Source organism: Panicum virgatum, chromosome 9N, assembly GCF_016808335.1.
Source record: "Panicum virgatum strain AP13 chromosome 9N, P.virgatum_v5, whole genome shotgun sequence".
In the NCBI taxonomy this organism is placed as follows: Eukaryota; Viridiplantae; Streptophyta; class Magnoliopsida; order Poales; family Poaceae; genus Panicum; species Panicum virgatum.
This window is the reverse complement of record NC_053153.1, coordinates 44,344,514-44,357,284: the sequence shown is the minus strand read 5'-3', so window position 1 is coordinate 44,357,284 and position 12,771 is coordinate 44,344,514. Positions and strand designations below refer to the sequence as shown.

The 12,771-nt window shown below is 48.1% G+C and overlaps 2 protein-coding genes across 5 annotated transcripts; one reads left to right on the top strand and one right to left on the bottom strand.

The window, feature by feature from the left end:
• Window positions 1-3,054: 3,054 nt before the first annotated feature.
• LOC120690296 lies at window positions 3,055-7,396 on the bottom strand. 4 transcript variants are annotated; one of them, XR_005681696.1, is made up of 3 exons: window positions 5,192-7,396; window positions 3,620-3,704; window positions 3,055-3,540 (listed from the first exon to the last, which is right to left on the bottom strand). XR_005681696.1 is itself a non-coding variant. In XM_039972895.1 (2 exons), exon 1 carries the CDS (start codon window positions 7,175-7,177, stop codon window positions 5,219-5,221), a length of 1,959 nt encoding a protein of 652 aa, XP_039828829.1. In that variant the 5' UTR covers window positions 7,178-7,396; the 3' UTR covers window positions 3,055-3,704; window positions 5,192-5,218. The 4 variants fall into 4 exon arrangements, 1 of the variants encoding a protein (XP_039828829.1); XR_005681697.1 differs by having other exon boundaries at window positions 3,055-3,488; XR_005681698.1 differs by having other exon boundaries at window positions 3,055-3,485.
• Window positions 3,230-4,336, top strand: LOC120690297. The gene is made up of 2 exons (XM_039972896.1): window positions 3,230-3,631; window positions 4,012-4,336. The coding sequence occupies exons 1-2, from the start codon at window positions 3,298-3,300 to the stop codon at window positions 4,026-4,028; spliced, it is 351 nt and encodes a 116-aa protein (XP_039828830.1). The 5' UTR covers window positions 3,230-3,297; the 3' UTR covers window positions 4,029-4,336.
• Window positions 7,397-12,771: the final 5,375 nt, after the last annotated feature.

Sequence of the window (12,771 nt, the reverse complement as noted above, 5' to 3'; positions counted from 1 at the left end):
AGCTCCAACATGGTGTTCACCTGTATAAAAAAACATTAATAGGTTCCATAATATGGTACCACATACAACAGGAAAAGGTATTTAATGTATGCCACCACATGTATATGCTTCCATACCCATCTAAGCTCTCCTCTCTTTTCTTCTCCATATCAGCATTTGGCTATAAGCCAATTATTGTACTTGCTTGGGGTAGGTGTAGGAGGGTGCGTCGATGCTGTTGCCGCTGCCCAGTTGCTGCACCAATGTGCACTATGTCTGCACCTATGGCTCCGACTTCAACATCGGCCTGGACAAAGTCGTCACCAGACAGGGCGGTGTCACCATTACTCAGAGGAACTGCAGAGGTGAGTAGCTCGCGACATGCCATGAGGAAGGGGCTCTTTGAGAGGGTCTACTGTGGCTTCGGCTTCACCTGTTTTGCGCAAAATAAAGCACTGTTGCATGAATCCATTTTGTAAATAGGGGCAAAAATAGACTAGAAGTCAAGTGAATCTACATTTTTTTTTGTTTCCCCGGCTTTGGCTTTAACTAGTGAAGCTGTTTTGGGGAAATCCTACCAAACGGTCCCGAAGTGGCAAGGCAGAGACACCTCCCTCACTAACGTGTGTAGCCCATCGCTATAGGGCCCACACATTAGTGGAGAGTCACCTTCCATTTACTGCAAGGAAGACTCATCCGAGAAAGGTGTACATGACATATGTTGGTTCACTCACCGTTGCAACTCGAGCAGGATCCATATGTACGTGTATTACTTTTTGCAATTTAACCTTTTCTTAAAAAAATTCACATTTGGATCCCTGTAGGAACTAAATGCATTTTTGGACTCTAGGAGCCGGCGCCATGAGTCCTAGCCTCTTAGGCCGAGGTAACACGTCTCGCCACCATACCCCCGCTGCCGAGCTAGTGCCTACGTGGCAGCCAACTCAGCACCCCAGCTCATGGCGCTGAGCTGACGCCATGGGCTCTTCTCTTGGCCGAGCTTTCTCCATTTCTTCTTGTTCCTTCGCGCTTTGCCCCTCCCCCCAGTACACTCGCCCAACCTCATCAAACAATATATTTCACCTTGAAAAGTTAGATCCACTCCATAGATCTTCAAAAGCAAGGTATCCTCTCTCTCGTCCCCCTCCTCAATTTTTACACATTAATTTGGTCTATATTCTGTGTATTTTTGAACCGTAGGTACATCATTACTTAGAGTTTTAGTACACGTATTATGCATCCGTAGGAGATACCAAGACTTGGTAAATCTAGTAAAGTAAACCGAAGGTGCTAGGAACAGCTTTCACCCGTTTGCCACTGCCTAGTTGTGTTCCTGTGCCGATGTGCTACTGCGGTGATTCTTGCAAGGTAGCCAAGTCTGATGAACATGAAACGTATAACTAGAGGTTTGAATGTGTTAAATTATGTGTTCGATCCTACACCTCGTTCGATCCGTATTGGGTTGATGGCAATAATTTGTATTTTTTGTTTAATATTTTAGATGTCATATGAAATTGTGTATGTTTTATGTGAAATATTACATGCGTAACAATTGAATGTTTTGCAGATCCATCCCTGCAATGGGATTTTGAGCAGTGGATCGACACTGAGACTAAGAAGAAAGACAAAGAGTACCTGAGGAGAATGAAGGAGTGGGATGTGGAGCGGCAAGAAGAGGTGGAGAGGAGGCATGCTGCTTAGCGTAGGGAGGAGAGGGAGCAGAAGCTTGAGCGTGTTTGCAATGTGAAAGCATCAATGGAGGAGAATCCAGATGCATTGAGGAAGGGGAAGTGACCTCGTTGCACCCAGTAGTACGCAGGATTTGCTAACTGTATGGTTTAGTCATGTGCATTGTTGTCGAGTGTTGCACTATTCACCTTGTTGTCACCTACTGAACTTTTTAGTGCGCTTTCATGTCCTTGACTTTTCATTGTTTTCATTTATTGCATCTTCCGGTCGACTATTTTGTTGTTGTTGCATTGAATTTGCTCATAACATTTTTTAAATAGTGCAAAGCTAATAAAAACAAGCTAACATAATGGAACCAAAGACTAACAAAGTATTACGTTACATTATTCAAAATGCACAACATTAGAGGCGGATTCAACATTAGGACCACAACCGCATTTTCCACATCTGCCTCACGGTTTGGTATCGTAGGGTCAGGAGGTGCGGGAATCTCATGATCTGGCGAGAACCCAGGAGGGGGTGAATGCACTTGAGGAGGGGAGAATGCACATGAGGAGTTGGATCAATTGACAACTTCCGCACAAGCAAATCCAAATATTGAAATCCATTCTTCATGACAATGTTAACTATTAGCGGCCCTTAAGCCGAAAATCAACTGCCAACTTTAGCATCAATGAACTTTGTATAAAGAACCAAAACTAGAGATACAGATTTTAATTCTAATCATTTCCACAGGTTTTGGTGAGTCACTGTTTACAGGAGATCACATCTGCATATGCATACGGGAAAACCATGCTCAAACATAGGAGATCGATTGGATTGGGTTGGGGGCAAAACAGGTAGTTCATGTGCCCAGTAAAAAGGAAAATAAAAACGAAATTCACGAAATAGAGAAAATGAGTCGAAATCCCTCATTTTGAAAGAATTCGCACACCCAGTGATATATTTTGAAAGGCTCGTGAATTTAATGTCAAAACGCGTGATGTCAAATATCGAAATTTCTCTACAATTTAGGGATGCTAGGTGCATTTTGAGTATTTTACTCAAAATGTAATCTACCCCCACAAGAGCAATCAACGACAATGGAGTGTGTAGGGGTTTTATTATTTCAGTGAAAGATAACTGTGTGTTCTCAATCTTGCCAAATTAGCTGATAGCCCTTTCTCAAGACCGATAATGTATACAAGTAACATAGTAAAAGAAATGCAAGCCTTTAAGCAATTGATGGGGCCACTAGAGCAACAGGAACCGGAGAGGTAGAAGGACGAGCAAGGACGAAGGGTGCTTGGAGGCCACGGTGCGGTCAGGAAACGTAACCGAGAACTGGGTGGAGCTCAACATCCACAGATCCAGGGTCACACCAGTGGCATTGCCATGAACAGCTGCTTGAGCAAAACACGCAGCTTGAAAACAGCTCACGGAAATAGTATTGCATAGTTCACAGAATCACAGCAACCCCGGAACCCCAATCGATCAAACCAACCTTTGGGAACGAAACCCCAAACTCCAAGCGGCAGATACTATATAAATACCAACTACCATCCAGTTCTCAAACGCACAACATTATTGCAACAACAAAAACACAATCCAATTGGTGAAGTTCCAGTTCACCAAAGACCACACCAAGATATGGCCCAGATGCGCTCTGCTGGCCTCCTGGCCGCGACGCTGCTCCTCCTCCTTGCCGCTGCAGCAGCAGTTTCAGGTCCACCATCTCCTTACAAACTCCCAGCCTGCCAGAATGACATCGACGCACTGTGGCACAACTGCAAGCAGTACGTCCAGAAGCAGGGGCCCAAGCAGAAGCCGTCGTCCGCCTGCTGCAGAACGGTGCAGGACGCAGATGCACATGAGTCCTGTGTCTGCGACTACCTGGGCTCCCGCGACGCCAAGGAGAAATTAAGCATGGAGAAGGTGTTCTACGTAACCAAACAGTGCGGTGTCACAGTACCTGCAGGCTGTGGTGAGTAGCTCGGCTTGGCGACTTGGGACCTGTAGGAACCGACGCTAACATGTTTGCCCGCACACAGTTGAAACTAAGACAGGACCCAGCATGTCAGTGTCTGTTAGTTGTTCTTCCACATGGTAATAATCATGGTCAGATAATAATCTCAGATCAATCAGCCAAGTAGAGGGAATATACTAGGATAGTGAAACTTGACACAATGATAGCAAAAGAAAACTTCTACTTCACAACTGATATCAAGATCAGGGATTGCCAAATTGAATACAAATAAATCGTTAGGTTTTCCAAGCTTCAGGATATATACAGTAAGTCATTGCAAATCTTGTTATGTAATTATTGCTTCAGTTGGACTAATTATGTATTTCTTTTTATTATAGGGTCAAAGCAGTCCTGAGACGTGTAATTGGCTGAACCTGAATGGAGGAGATTGCCTAACACACGCAAGGCAGCTAAATAAATAAAGTTGGTCAACCGTTAGTTGATGATGTTGGAGTACAATAGCTGTACTGATGTTCACACATATATAAACTCTAACTAATTACACAATATATATTGGTATCAAAGCTGAAAACAATAGCTGGCTCATGAGAGAGACGGACCGTCTTATTTTCTTCCCTACTGTCTGATTTTCCATTCAATGAAGACAATGTATGCATAAAGCAGCATATATAAGCAATGGAAATTTCTAAAAGGACTTCTCTAGTTTATTTCTGTCACAATCAAGTCTTCTTCCATAATAATTTCTCAAACTGGATTAACTAGGATTCCATAGCAACATGTGGGCTCTAGTATGAATAATTGTATTGAATGCATGTTGCAGATGCAGACAGCATATCATATTTACCAGATTACAACTGAATTGCTGATTTACCTTCGATGAATTACATATAAAGATATAACTAGAATTGCTACTAGCAAAATCTGTTCATAACATGACAAAAGGTTACAAACAATCTTCTAAAGCACAACCATTAGAAGTGCATTTGGAAAAACAGAACAATTTGTAAAAATAGACAAATGCACTTCTAATGCACAAGTGGAAGATCACTTATATACACCCTGACTTGTCCAATCTTAACTAGTAATACCCTGACTTAACAATCACATTTACAGATTCAGCAAAAACAAATGCAAAGCCCCGTGATCATGTCTATATATGGTCAAATAGGGGGCTGCATATGTCAGCTTGATTCAGATTATGAGTAACTTTCTTGGGATTACGCTGCTCTAAGATAATAACGTTGATTAATTTAACCACAAGTCACAAACATAACTAATATGCCCATTCAAAAGAAAAAAGCAGAACCAAAACAAAATCCTGAACAAATAAAATTCATGGAAAAATAATGTTTACTTGATACGAACAGAAAAATTTTCGCGGCCAACATGTTCCTTTTCAAAGTCTTTTGAATTTATAATTCAAAACCCCCAACCAATTTTGGAGACAAATTGATGCCATTGTATGTACAGACTAAAATGCAATACACCACACAAGAACAACTGCGATAATGGAAATAATTCTACTCTACTTACACATTGCAGCAAAGAACTACTAACCAATGTCCAGTGATCCTGTTCCCAACATCATCTGGAGGCCCTGGACTGGAACAACTCTAGCCTCGACTTGGCATCTGGCAGTAGCACCTCAACACGTGTGTCCTGCACCATGTGAGCCTGCTTTGAAGCCCAGAGAAGCACAGCGAGCACCCCAGCCTGCGCGAGCTCCTCGCTCTCAGGCACATACAGTGCAATATAACAGAGTAGTATCAGTGCCTCAATCTGAATTTCGTCACCAAGGTAGACAAGCTGGACAAGGTGACAAGCACCACCATCATCGACAATGGCCTTGCAGTGGTTCACATGTAGGTGGTTCTCAGAGCATGCAAACTTAGTGAGTGCGACCACTGCTTCCTTGGTAACTGGTGGCTCACGCTCATCAAGAAGCTGCACAAGAGGGGCGATGACCCTAGTTTCACTAGCTGTGAAGGTACGTGCAAGGCAGCCAAGGGCGGTGATACATGGGAGGAGCAACACATCATATTCACCATTGCGGACGACGCGGAGCAGCTGATCAACCACAGCCTTAGCTGCTGGGGAGCTGGGCTTGAAAGCCGACTGCCGCAGAACAAGGCTATGCTCAGCAACACGTGCAATTTCCATGATTGCCATTGCCGAGAAGAACTGTACTTCAGTGCCCATATCTCCATCACCCTTCTCAAGAAGTACAGCAAAGCACAGCAGCGCACGAGACTCTGTAATGCTCTTGCAGACACCCAAATGGTTATAGGCCAGTTTCCACAATGCTTTCGCAGCCATGGCCTTCAAATGTGCCTTGATCTCAGGATCCTCCACCTCACGAGCACCACGGCCACTGGAGCCACTAGTTCCAAGCTGAGGCCTGAACGGTGGAACAAATGAGCCGTTTGTGTTTGTTTTGGCAGCCATAGCTGAGTGCACCACCGACTGCATATGGGGATTCCTTATCGCGTCATGATCGCCTCCGTTGGACATCCTCGGCGGCTCATCAGTGTGAATTGCGGTGTCACGATCACCACCGGTGTGGCGCATGCTATGCGTCTTGGCAAGTACCACAGAGTGGAGCGACTTCATGGGCTGCTGTGGTGCAGTTGTGCTGTTCTTGGAGCTGTTGGAGCCAACAGAGTACCTGCTGTGCTCCTGGATGGTCCCGGAGGCAAGGTGGCCTACAAGGTACCGCACAGTGTTGTTCTGAGCGAAGAGGTCCTGGCACGTGGAGCTCCGGTCGGCAAGGGCAGCGATGGCCTCCGCCACCGCAGCCTGCACGCGCATGGGCGGGTCCTTGAGCGCGGCTGCGAAAGAGGAGCACACCCCCGCCTGCACGAGCTTGTCGACGCTCTCGGCGTCGCATCCGAGCAGACCCAGGGCGCGTGCGGCAGCTTCCTGACCCTCGTCGGTGCCGTCCTTGAGCAGCTTGAGGAGTGGCGGCACGCCATCCTCCTCGATGATGAGCTTGGCGAAGTGCTGGCTGTCGCGGGCGAGCGAGGCGAGGTTGGCGGCGGAGTCGGCGCGGGCGGCGGGGGAGCCCGTGTGCAGGCGCGCGACGTGGTCCCAGATGAAGAAGAGTATGGGCTCGTTCTGCGCTATGTTGGGGAGGCCGAGGAGCGAGTCGTCGCCGCCGTCCCCGGCGGCGCCGGGCGAGGAGATGCGGAGCAGCCACGCGACGTCCTCGAGGGCCGTGTCGAGCGCCGCGATGGCCCGCGGGAACCCGGCGGCGGGGCTGAGCGTGAAGAGGCTGCGGAGCCGCGGGTGGCCCCGCGCGCACCGGGCGGCGAGGGCGGAGGCCCTGGAAAGCGCCGTGGCGCCCCCCGCCATTATCCGGGCAGCGGGGCGGTCGTAGAGGTCCGGCGCCCGCGCCGCCTGCCGCAGCAGCGCGGCCAGCTTGTCGGCGCGCGCCTTGAGCTCGGCGCACTCGGCGCGGAAGCTCCGTGCGGCCGCGCACTGCTTGGCGACCTCGTCGGCCAGCTGGATCGGCCGTGCCAGCATCGCCTTCACCCCCTCCCCCATCTCCGCTCCCCAATCAAATAGCCGATTTTTCTGGCGAGGAACCAGAGCCAGGGCCTGGGAGGCTGGGGATTGGGGTTCGAATCGTCTGCAACCGCGCGCCGATGGTGCGATCTGCGAGGGGGCAGGGCGAATTGGGGGGATTCCTCGTGGGGTTTTGGGAGGCCGGTTGGTGCGGTGTGTTCTTGGTGGTGGGTTTGGTTGGGGGAAGAGGAAGGAGTGGGGGCGGGGGGGGGAGGGGAGAGACGGCTGCGGTTGCAGTTGGAGTGCTGGACCGGGGCAGCGGCCGGGTCGTCCGTGCGGTCAGCGGGTGGGCCCGGCAGAGGGGTGGTGCCGAGGTGGGTCCCGCGGGCCGTGTCGTGCCCCGGCTGGCCCCGGCTAGCGCGCCCTGGCCCTGGTGAGTGGTGACCGGGTCGTGCCCTGTTCTGCGTTGTTTCTCCGGAGATTCCGAGAAGCAGGGCAGCGGAATGGAAATGTGGCATTTCGCGCCGCGTGAGTGATGCGCGCATCGGCGCCGTCCGTTCGCCGCATTGTTCGGATGAACTCAAAGAGCGCAGCTCCAGCCGAAGTGCCGAACGGTTGGTGTATAAGGGCAGCTCCAGTGCTGCAGACTGCAGTCGAATTGAACTAGCAGAGGTTGATGACCTGCCAACGTTCGAAGCCGTTTAGTTTGGGTTGTGCTCGGGAATAGTGATATTTTGATCACTAATTACGGTGTCAAACAAAACCAGTTTATAAAACCAATTTCAGAATCCCGCACTAGTGACCCTGAAGGATCTAATGAGACTTTTGATTCTGCGATTAGAGGATAATTACTGTAGTATTACTGTAGTAAATCGTCGATTAATTACTGTCATTGGATTCGTCGCGAAAAGTTACACTCATTTCTAAAAATATTTTACAAATAGACTTCATTTAGTACACCATGCATGTGAGATTCTTTTGTAGAATAGAATGAGGGAAACAAACAGGGCCAGTGTAGAATCGTTTTCAGGGACCACAACAACAATAAACTACAGAATGAAACACAGCACTTTACTCCATCCCCCTCCGTCCCCTCTATTTTTTAACTTTGTGGGACCGTTTTCATGGCTCACAGTTCGAACCAAAAACTCGATTCGTTTTTAGATTCCGACACCATGAGTCGAATCCCACTATGTGCTCTGTTCGGTTTACGGCAGTCACGATTCGATTTTCAACCACACTGTGGGTGCCCTAAGCCGCCAACCGCCTCTTGCTGGGGTACGGCCGTATGGGTGAGTCTGCGCTGCATGTCCCCTTCCGGTGCTGAATGCTGGCTCTGGCTCAATCTGAAATTTCTAGCTGTTTGAACAGCACCTCTAGCCCAGCCTCCTCTGTCCAGCCAGCCCAAAGATTGTACACGGGAATCCTATGTATGGCTGAAGGCCCTTGCCCCCGATTCGCTTTCCCAGGTGGCTTGGGCGACTCTGCCGTCGCCAGGCCCTCCCCCACCTTTTCCATTCCTGCCGCCACGGGAGCTCGACGCCGGAAGCCCAACGGAGGGTAAGGAAGGTGGCGGCACGGATCTTCTCTTCCTCTCGGCTATTGGTGGAGGTTCGGAGCACGTGGGGGCACATGGGTTGGTGGCCAAGGTGGCAGTCTGCTGCGGTGTGGGCTCGGTGGGCAGCATGCAGCCACAGGCCAAGCATTGCATTCTATACGGATCTTCCTCCGGTGGTGGCTCCTCATGGCGGTGTTGGCGGCGGCCGGCGGCTGGATCCGCTCCCCCGACGGCCGGATCAGGTGTGGTCCCGGCGGGATCCGGTCATTCAGCGGTGGTCCTGACGCCCCTCGCTTGGTTCTGTATATGGTGGCACACGGTGGTGGAGGGTTGGCGTCGGCGACGCGGCCGGCTGTGGCAGTGCACAGCCTAACGTAGCCGGGTGGGGCCTGACGCGGTTGGATACAGCCGCCCATAAGGGGTGGGTTACATGCGGCGAAGTCGTCACCACGGCGGCTAGTGCTAGAGCTGGCGTTGTTGGTCTTTCACGGCCTCAGTGTACGACTGTGTTACGCGTGCGGTGGAGTCTGGTCCGGCTCTACGTGTTGCCCGACTGAAGGAGGTGGTGGCCGATGTAGCTGTGCGGCTGCTGCGTGCAGCCAGGGCGTCGATGCCCCTTTGAATGGCTCATGTGGGATGGCCGGATAACAGCAATGGTGATGCTGGATGGGTAGGGGTCCTACTTCTTGGCCGACGTCCATGGTAGAAGGCTTCCTTGGGCGAAAACCTTGGCGATGATGACGCTAGGTGGCGCCTCTTTCCTTGTTGGGGGCATCCTACTCCCCTCTAGCTCTTTCATCTAAGGGTGAGAACCTTGCGACAGTGGCGCCATCGGTGTCACTCTCTTCCAGAAGGCGTTGTGTTTGGATTTTCGTCATGGCTTTGAAGTCTCCTTGAGTGGTTGTGCTTTGTTTCTCGGCACTTGGTTGGACGTGTGGAGGCAATTCTTGCAACGTGAAGTCGGAGCTGATGCGTCGGGTATGTGGCTCGACAACGATGACACGCGGCGAGACCCATCCATCGAAGGCTTGGGCTCTGCTGGGGGTTGCAATAGCTGGGGGCGAGGTGTGGGCTTGTGTTTGTAAGTCGAGGCTACTCTTCGCGGGGTGCTTGAGCTTGGCAACAATGACCGGTCGCGGGCGTTTGCTTCGGAGCAATTGGTGGATGGCTCGTGGGTGACCTGCCATGGGAAGCCGGAGCTGCTAGCAGTATTACTTCCATGCTCGGCAACAATGACCAGTGTGTTGTGTTTGTGCTCAGCCGCGTTGTGTGGGTTAGTTAGCCTAGTGGGTGTCCTATTTGGCATTTTGTTAGGCTATTCTTGTAAATAATTTTTTTATCTTAATTTAGCGGCAGAGCTCCTGCCTTTACCTCCTGCCTTTGTTTAAAGAAAAATCCTATTTGAGCGGCAGAACTCCTGCTTTTGTTTTAAAAAAAATCATATGTACGAAAGTGTATCATGCGTATCACAAAAATGTACTCTACTGATGATAGCTACAAGAAGCTAGCTGAGGTTAGGTGTATTCCATCAAACAGGACGATCACAAGAACTCAGGTTGAATTTTATTTTATCATACTGATTGTAGCGAAAATGGCCTCTCATGCCATATTCCAATATAATGTTTTGGCGATTGATGACACACACAACACTTGGACTAATATGATTGTTAAGATAAACATTCCCAGGCTTTTAGGTTCAAGTGATGACAAAGAGAAGATAGGCGCAGCTAGGCCCGAAGGGCCGCCCCTACGGTCCAAGGGACAAGAATTGAAGAGAACGTGAAGAAATTCAAGTCAAAACGAACAAGACAGAGACAATTTGCTATCACCGGTTAAACCGATGTTATACACTGGTTAAACCGACGTTAGGCAAATTGTACTCATCGGTGCAATGGACCCAGAAAGCTGAGACTAGGTTTTGCGCCGGATGAACCGACGATGCTTGAAGACAACTCGTCGGTGCAATGACTTGAAGTGAAGACAGACTCAGAGACACCGGTTAAACCGACGATAAAGAAAAAGTGAGCATCGGTGCAGTTGTCCAGAGACTCCATTTTTCGGGGGTTCTGAACTTTGCACTCACCAGTTAAACCGACGTTAGTTTTGAGAGCGTCGGTCGATTGATCAAATAGCCGTTGGAAGTTTGTAACGGCTAGTTGCTGGGAAAATACACTCACCGGTTAAACCGGTGATGACAAGAACTGAGCGTCGGTTTAACCGGCGTTAAGGGTTTTTCGTCAGCCTTTTCCCAACGGCTAGTTTGGGGTGTGTGGGCTATATATATGGCACCCCACGGCTCATTTGAGTGTGCTGGAGACCAAGGAAGTATACAAGAGCCAAAGATCATCTCCAACCACCATAGAGCTTCATTGTACATCATATAGGCTTAAGCACACTTGTTAGAGTGCTTAGTGCTTGATTAGGGATTAGTTCTTGCGAGAGCTCCCTTGAGAGAAGTCTTGCTGCGGCAAGCAAACACTTGTACTCGTCGTGTGACCCTCCTACTTGGTGTGGAGAGGCAACGACACTGTGCGGGGAAGGAGACCCCTTTTGGTGAGAAGCTCCGACAGTGAAGACGGTGGCGTGGTGACGCTTCGAGATAGACGGTGGCGGTGACCTCGTCTTGGTGACTTGGTGGCACTTAGCCTTTGCTTGCCGGGTGCCTTGGTGGCCGACGCAAGACGGTGATCAAGCGAAGAGACTCAGCATCACATTTGTTCGTGTTGGACAAGTGGTCGTGGACGTAGGGAGGGACTTTGGTGTCCTAACCGAACCACGTTAAATCGTGTGTCTTGGTGTCTTCACGGGAGTTTGCATATCCTCTCCCTTACTGCTTTACTTACCGCATTACGTTTCCGCATTTACTCTTTCTTGCTTACCTTTACTTTCCTAGTTAAGTTTGATTAGGATTGGCTATAGGTTGCAAGTCTTTTGGGCTAAGTAGAGAGTAGCATAGATAAACCTTAGTCATAACTAGCATGTGTAGGGCATGTTAGGTTTATCTTATGCAACTAGTTTAAGCCCTGGGTTAAAAAGCGTTAACGACCCTATTCACCACCCCCCCTCTAGGTTCGGACACCCCAGTGATCCTTATACTGATCTTAGGGTCAGTTTGGTAGAGCTCCATCTAATTCTGATTTTCTGAGAGAAGTGATTTTGTGGCTAAAAGTGGTTTTCTTTTGATTTCTAGCATGAACTCTTAAAATTAGGATGGAGAATCACTTCACAAAATGAGGAGAAACTACTTTTTTTAGCTCCCAACTTTTTAAGTTTATTTTACAGAATCACTTCACAGAGTCAGCAGAGAATCACTTCTCTCTAGAAAAACTATTTGGTAGAGCTTCTGCTGGATTCATCAGAGATCAGCTCCAGGAGCTCTGCCAAATGTATTGTCGGTTCTCACATGAAACTAAAATTTTGGCATGTGATCAATTCTCATATGAAATTGAAACTTTGGCATGTTATTAATTTTTGAGTATTTGAACAATGTAAAAATCTTTTTTTTACTGAAAATGCATCTATGGTTCTTGTAATAGAAAAAAATAGTCCTTAACCGATTTTCCTATTCATATATCCAAAATACATAAGAGAATAGATAAAGACTTAGGATGTTTATGCATATTCGAAAAGTAAACATACGCAACAAATATGCAATATCGGGTGATGTGGATACATAAATAAGAAATGTAGTTATTTTTATGTTAAGAGTGTGTTTAGATCACTTTGCAATTTTGCGTTTTTGTGTTTTTGGAAAGGAATCTTCAATATTTGAAGTATTAAATGCGTTTTTGCGTTTTTGGAAAGGAATCTTCAATATTTGAAGTATTAAATGTAGACTAATCACAAAACTAATTACAGATCTCGTCTGTAAACTACGAGACGAATCTAATGAGCATAATTAATCCATCATTACAGCATATTTACTGTCCATTTGTGTAATGTGATTTATTTTTTTGACTATATTTAGTACACCATACAAATGATTTACAAAAAATTTGCATTTTGGGATCTAAACAACACCTAAGTTCTTAATTATGATAAAAGTTCTCTAGTACACAATGCCACTTTTGTCGGT